Source organism: Marmota marmota, unplaced genomic scaffold, assembly GCF_001458135.2.
Source record: "Marmota marmota marmota unplaced genomic scaffold, marMar, whole genome shotgun sequence".
Taxonomy (NCBI): domain Eukaryota; kingdom Metazoa; phylum Chordata; class Mammalia; order Rodentia; family Sciuridae; genus Marmota; species Marmota marmota.
Window position 1 is genome coordinate 6,770,528 of NW_026000283.1, and position 7,395 is coordinate 6,777,922.

General features: G+C 41.1%; 1 protein-coding gene across 1 annotated transcript; it reads right to left on the reverse strand.

The window, feature by feature from the left end:
* Window positions 1–3,716: 3,716 nt before the first annotated feature.
* LOC125614387 (cohesin subunit SA-3-like) lies at window positions 3,717–7,395 on the reverse strand. The gene is made up of 4 exons (XM_048797104.1): window positions 7,322–7,395; window positions 6,538–6,645; window positions 6,187–6,301; window positions 3,717–3,800 (listed from the first exon to the last, which is right to left on the reverse strand). Exons 1-4 carry the CDS (start codon window positions 7,393–7,395, stop codon window positions 3,717–3,719), a joined length of 381 nt encoding a protein of 126 aa, XP_048653061.1.

Sequence of the window (7,395 nt, forward strand, 5' to 3'; positions counted from 1 at the left end):
TTTTTTTTTTTTGAATGGGGGACTAAACTCAGGGGCACTTAGCCACTGAGCCACATCCCTAGCCCTATTTTGTATTTTATTTAGAGACATGGTCTCCCTGAATTGCTTAGTGCCTCACTAAGTTGATGAAGCTGGCTTTGAACTCATGATCCTCCTGCCTCAGCCTCCCAAACCACTGTGATTACAGGCATGTGCCACCATACCTGGTGTGACTGTTCCTTTTTTGTTGGGATGGGGTACCTGGAATTGAACTTGGGGGGGGGGCTTAACCACTGAGCCGTATCCCCAGCCTTTTTTTTTTTTAAGAGACAGGGTCTCACTAAATTGCTTAAGGCCTCACTAAGTTGCTAAGGCTGGCCTTTAACTTGCAATCGTCCTCCCAAGTGGCTGGATCACAGGCATGTGCCACTGTACCTGACCTGACAGTTCCATTTTGCCCACGTGTCTTTATAAACCTCTAGAAGAGCAGCCCTTCCATTTCCCTTGTGTTTTCCCCAACTTGGTAATTTTTTTTCTTTGTACTGGGGATTGAAACAGGGGTGCAGAGTCACATCCCCAGCCCTTTTTAGAAAATGTTTTGAGACAAGGTCTCGCTAAGTTACTTAAGGTCTGGCCAAGTTGCTGAGGCTGTCTCAGAACTTGCGATCCCCCTGCTTAAGTTCCCCAAGTCACTGGCATTTCACATGTTGCACTGAATCTGGCTCCCAATTTGGTAATCTTAATCCTGTGTCTGCTGGGTCATGAGCTCTTTCCTACTTTATGTTAATGCTGAATACCTAATTCAGTCTCAATGAAATTATTTTACTTCTTGCTTGAATAATATCCCTCAATTCTTTGTGGGATGGAAACTATCATCATGCTGAGCCTTCAGGATGCTATTTAAAAGAATTTATTTTAGGCCAGGACTCTGTACAATAGTTGGACTTTCAGTATTTGCCTTTTTCATTATTCAGCCACACCTAGTCTTTCTTGACTATTATACCAGTAGGAAACTAAGCAGAGATTCGACTTTGACCTGAAATTCTTTTCATTTCTATATCAAGTTTATTAGTTTGATTCAACCTGAATTACTTCACTTTTGACTTCCATAGAATAATTTAATTGGAAAAGGTTTTAATAACTTAAAAAAATAGGCCAGGCTGGGTGTCATGGTGCATCACTGTTATCCTAGCAACTCAGGAGGCTGAGGCAGGAGGATTACAAGTTCAAAGGCAGCCTCAGCAATTTAGTGAGGCCTTAAGCAACTTAGCAGGACCCTGTTTCAAAATAAAAAATGAAAAGGGCTGAGGATAGGCTCAGTGGTTAAGCATTCCTGGGTTCAATTGCTGGTACCAGAAAAAATTAAAAGACTAGGGATATAGCTCAGTGGTTGCCTAGTATAGAGAGAGAGAGAGAGAGAGAAATAGGGCTAGGGCTAGGGATGCCATTCAGTGGTAGATTGCATGATGCCTGAGGACACCTTGAAAAAAATTTTAAAATAAACAATATTATATCATTCAACATCTTTCTTACTAAATCCTTTATATAGGAATATTAAGTGTTTTTTTTCTACATTTCTGGTTTATTAAACTTTGGTTCACAGTCACTCAGTCCTCAGAGCCATCTTCTCTCTTAGGGTCCAGCTTTCTTCTCTTGTCTCAGCCATAGAACTGTATGTCTACTTGCCTCTGCTGTTTGAGTGGGACCTAGAGAAGAATTGTGTGTTTTGTGTGTGTATATGGGGTGGTACTGGGAATTGAACCCAGAGGCACATTACTGATTTTTTTGTTTATCTCTTTGTTTATTTTTTATTTGTTTGTTGACACTGGGGATTGAACCCAGGGGCACTCACCACTGAACTATATTCCTGGTCCTTTTTATTTTGAGACAGAGTCTTGCTAAATTGCTGAGGCTGGCCTTGAACTTGCAATCCTTCTTCCTCAGTCTCTGGAGTCACTGGGATTACCAGAATGTGCCACCACACCCAACTCAATTTTATTTTTATATAAATTTTGTACAAAACCCATATGTCCACCACCAATCAAGATTTCAGTTCCAGCATTATACAGAATCCTCCTGAGCTGGGCATGGTGGGCACATCTGTAATCCCAAGCACTTGAGAGGCTGAGCAGGAGGATCATCAAGTTTATCTGGGTACTTTAGCAAGATCTTGCCTCCAAATAAAGATTTAAAAGGATGGGGATGTAAGTCAGTGATAAAGTGCTTGCCTAGTATGCTGGAGACCCTGGGCTCAACCCCCAGTACCATACACACACAAAATGCATCTGTTGGTCTCTTATAACCACACCCACCTTCTTCCATCCACCTCTCGCTAATCCATGGCAACCACTAATCTGTCCTCCATCTCTTAAATTTTGTCATTTCAAATATGTTGTATAAATAGACACTTTTCAAAAGTTTTCTGCACTTAGAGTGAGAAACATATGCAGTGCTACAGTATTTCAAGAAGGGAAAATGCCCTCTTGTGTTTCTTCTCCATTTGAAGAAAAATATTTCCTGCTAGTGGAGTAAAAGAGTAAAATTGACCAACTCTGGTAAAGTTGTATTTTGGTGATGATAAATAAAGCCCCCTATCAATGGGCACTGCTTCAAGGAAATCCTCCCCCACACCCCAATCCCTGGAGTTCAGACAGATCTTGGGAGCTGGGAGAAAGAAAAGAATGTTTTTGCCTGAAACTCTTATCAAAATTGTCACACATTGATAAAGGACAAAATTCAAATCTAGCTTAGGGAAAAGGCTTGATCTATACTCACAGTCTCACATTCAATTTCATACTCCATGTTGGAACCAAACATTCAGATTCTTTAGGCCATCAGAAAAGGTATGCTTCATTTTGTTTTGGTTCTTTTGCTATGCTGGGAATAGAACTCAGGGCCTCATGCATGCTAAGCAAGCACTCTATCACGGAGCTACATTTGCAGGCAGTATGCTTTGCTTGAGCATGAATATGTCAAAAAAGGGTTGAGGATGTGGCTCAATGGTAGAGCACTTGTATAGCATGTGAAAGACCCTGGGTTCCATCCCCAGCATAACATAAAAATTAAAAAAAGAAAGGAAAAAGATGTTATCAGGATCCGAGTTTATTAGGAGATGTAAGCATGACCTAATTTTCCTTGTAATGGGGATGGATACTGCATTGTCTTGTTCCCTTCTCTCAAATAGCAAACTGGCAAAAGGAGTTCGAAGGAAGGTAGACTAGGTTAAGGGTCAATGGTTCTTTTTTTCAGTTGGCTTTGTTGTTTCAGGTTTCCCCTTTTGAGAGTCAGGGATGTCATCACAATATGTTGTTATCCCCCCTCTTGTTTTCTGCTTGGTTTCCCAGCCCCTTTCCTTTATCAGCTCAACAACTGAACATTATGATTTCAGCATCTGTTTTCTTCTGCCGTGTAGTCACCTAAAGAATTTCACCTGCTGTGCATGCTTCCAGTTAAAATGGGGAGGGGACAGAAGGAAAGGAGAGGAATAAGTATAGCAAACAAGAAATTATCAAGTATTTGCAAAGCAAAGAAGGACCTCTTTCAGATTTTCAGGTTTTGTTTTATTTGGTTTGGTGGCACCAAAGACTGAACCCCAGGGCACTCTACCACTGAACGATGAAGCTATACCTGCAGTCCTTTTTGTTTGTTTGTTTTAAATTTGAGGCAGCTCTAACTAAATTTCTTAGATGGGCCTCAAACTTGAGATCTTCCTGCCTCAGACTCCTTAGTTACTGAGATTACAGGCTTGCATCCTTACTCCAAGCATTCTTTATGATCTCAAGGAAGCCATTGAACTGATCTTTTATCATCTTTAGGAGTAGCTGTCACAGAAAAGATGAGTGAGCCAAGTTAAGTGGAAAAATTGAGAAATGAAGGAAGAGTGATCTGGAAAATTGTACTCTCCCAAAGGAAAGACTTTAAGAATTCCAAAGCTCAAAGGATTAGTGGTCCTTACTACGGTGGGCTACATTCTATTTTAAAGGTACCTATTATCAGTAGTAAATAATGAATGTAGTAGTAACTTGAGAACAAGAAAACCTACTGGAGCTGTGTCATTTTGAATACCTATTAAAGAGTGAGTAGAGGAAGCAAGTCTGAGAGACTCACTGCAGGGTGTAATTATACACTTTAAAACACCTCCATGAGACCATTATTCGTTGCAGACAGATGAAGACACAAAGGTCACCAGGAACCTTCAATCACTATGAATCACCTTCTTAGTTGCTCCTATTCCCAATTTGTCATTTGAATTAAATTTATTTTTTTGTACCTGGGATTGAACTCAGGGACACTCAACCACTGAGCTATATTCCCAGTCCAATTTTGTATTTTATTTAGAGACAGGGTCTCATTGAGTTGGTTGGCACCCCGTTAAATTGCTGAGGCTGGCTTTGAACTCATGATTCTCCTGCCTCAGCCTCCCAAGCTGCTGGGATTACAGGCACTTAAACAGTGCTTTTGAGTGAATTTTGGCTTCAGATTTTTCATTTCTTTGGAAAAAAGGAAGGCTTAATGCATTTTAAGGTGGAATGCTGTTTGAAGAGCTGTTTACTCAATGGAATGTGTATGGAAACATTAAAATATTGAAGATTCATGCCAGAACAAACATGTAGGTCTATAGGGAAGTAGTCTAAGTGGGTCTTTTTGTCCTCCATCATTAAAGTTGCATAGAAAACAAAATAAAGTAACAGCAAATATATCAGATACAGTAATAAAGCTTTAGGATCTGGAACAACCTCAGATCCTTTAGTTTTAGTAGTACTACTTCATGAAATTTATTCTGGTTATTGGGCCACACCTTCATTTGTTCTATCTTCCTATTGTGATATACTCTTTGTCATCTAATCTAGCTCTGCCACAGAAGAGAATTCTCTGAAGAAAGGTCTGAGGAGTTCCTGGAGAGAAGGGATGCTCCACTCAGGAACCGTGGGGTTCTTGGCATTTGTGATGGAAAAGAATTTCAGCACATACCAGATAGAGACATAGAAGTTTATTTAGGAAAGCAGAGACACATTCAAGGGCAAATGTGGGCTATCTCCAGAGGGAGAAACAACAACCTGTTGGTGTGGGGTGTTAATATTTATAGTGGGATGGTTACTAGGGGCTACACTAAAGGTGGAGTCAGTGTGGAGTTACACAATTTTGTTCCAGTTTCTCCAGCACTTGCACATTGCTCTTGTGTTACTTTAAACAAACAAGTGCAAAGGTCAAGGGCACAGGCCAAGGGCACTGACTGGATCATTTAGGAGTTAAGAATTGTTCATAGGCATTTCCTGCTTTTCAGTGGTTCCTGGGCACTTCCTTTGAGACTGAGTATGTTTTTCTTTATCCCCAAATTCCTGTCTCAGCACTGTATAACATCTTTACATTCTTTTCCTTTTCCTTTTTTTTTTTTTTTTTGGAGGGGGGCACTGTGATGGGGATCTTTCCCAGGGCCTTAAACCAGGGCCTTGTTCATGCTAAGCAAGTGGTATACTACTGAATTACACCTCCATCCCCCCTACGTCTTATTTTCTGATTCATACCTCCCAGAATTTCTAAGTACCCAGCAAGTACTTAATATACCACTTGACTTAATGGGATAAAGAGAGTAACAATGGTAGAGACTGACAATGAAATGAAACAAGGTTTCATTAAACAAGGTGGCTTAATTTGAGTACATATTTCAAATAAAAAGGAATCTATGTGAGACCCATACAGTTCATCCAGCCCCAGCAAAGACTTAAAACAGAAGATGGTTGCCTGGTAAATGAATATTCTTTTCCTTATCCCCCAACATACCTCACAAAACTTGGTTGAGAAAAACTGACTAGTTTCCTGCTCAGAAATTCAAAACCCATTGTAAGAGCTTGAATTTCTCTAATCGGTGGAGGGGAAAGAGAGACCAAATTTATCCGAAATATGAAACCAACAAGAACTAGTGCACATACAGAGTTCTAAGGGATTCTCAATAAATACCTTCAGACCTCTCACCCAAAATGTCCATTTATTACAATTTTTTATTCTAATTTGTTATATATGACAGCAGAATTTATTACAATTCATATTATACATATAGAACACTACAGGGACACAGCCACATCAATGTTTACAGTAGCACAATTCACAATAACTAAACTATGGAACCAACCTAGATGCCCTTCAGTAGATGAATGGATGAAGAAAATGTGGTATATATACACAGTGGAATNTCCCTTCATGTGTTACCTCACTCTCCACGAAGAAGGACAGCAAAAGGTGGAAGAAAGTTCTCTGAGCACTTGGACTTCGGCGTCGCTCTCTTCCAACCCCTGCTTTTGTCCCACACTCAGGATAGAAGAGTCTGGAGGGGAGGGCACAGCACAGGAGGAGGTGAGGCACATGGCAATCACCATGGAGAAAGAAACAGCCCAAGGAAAGGATGCAGGGAAAAGAGGAGCAGAGCTAAGGGAAGCCCAAGGGGTTAAGAGGAAAAGGGATGTCAAGAGAGATCTGTATAGGTATGGAGAGTCCTTAGGCAGCCGATGAGAAAAATGACAGAGGATGGTGTGAAAGAAATGCACAAGGAGACCCACTCACTTCCAGTATAGAAATTCCCCTGCGGCAGAGGCCAGGGCACGATTGGAGGCATATACAACTGGGTAGATGCTCTCACAGTCTGCACTGGTCAGCACTCCTTCCATGTTCCTGCCAAGAGAAAAGTGTGGGCTGGGGATGTGGCTCAAGTGGTAGCGCGCTCGCCTGGCATGTGTGTGGCCCGGGTTCGATCCTCAGCACCACATACAAAAACAAAGATGTTGTGTCCGCTGAAAACTAAAAAATAAATATTAAAATTCTCTTTCTCTAAAAAAAAAAAAAAAGAGAAAAGTGCATTTGGGTGTTGTCCTCTGGCAATTCTAGGGCTAAAACCAGCAAAAACAATGAGAATATGACTCTCAGAAAACTTTTTATTTTTTTGGTCCAGGGATTGAACCCAGAGGTGCTTTACCACTGAGCCACACCCCCAGCCCTTTTTATTTATTGACAGGGTCTCTCTAGTTGCGTAGCTCCTTGCTAAGTTGCTGAGGCTGGCTTTGAACTTGTAATCCTCCTACCTTGGTCTCCCAAAACAATGGGATTATAGGCATGCACTACCATGCCTGGCTCAAAGAACTTTTAAATGAAAAGTGGAAAATAGAGGAATATGGAAAATTAGAGAAGACAGGCAGTTTCCCCTCTCAAGGTATCCCAACTCAGGAATGACTTATTTTCAACATGCACCTAAGAGTTAACCTGTGACAGGTGGGGCAAGGACTCTGGAGGGGCCTGCCTGATGCTACAAAGGTGTCTGTAATATGCTGCCTCACACATTCCCATGACTCACTTCAGGATAAGGGTTAGCAACCTGACAGCCTCCACTGCCACATCATACTCTCTGTCCATGACCATGGAAACCAT

What these genes read in the sequence shown, in the direction of transcription:
- LOC125614387 (XM_048797104.1), bottom strand. Translation starts at nt 7,395, where the DNA reads ATGGTTTCCATGGTCATGGACAGAGAGTATGATGTGGCAGTGGAGGCT. An exon ending in GGGGAATTTCTATACTGGAA is followed by an intron (nt 6,302 to 6,537) that starts GTGAGTGGGTCT and finishes CCTCCCCTCCAG; the next exon opens with ACTCTTCTATCCTGAGTGTG. An exon ending in CCTTCTTCGTGGAGAGTGAG is followed by an intron (nt 3,801 to 6,186) that starts GTAACACATGAA and finishes TTTCTGTGACAG; the next exon opens with CTACTCCTAAAGATGATAAA.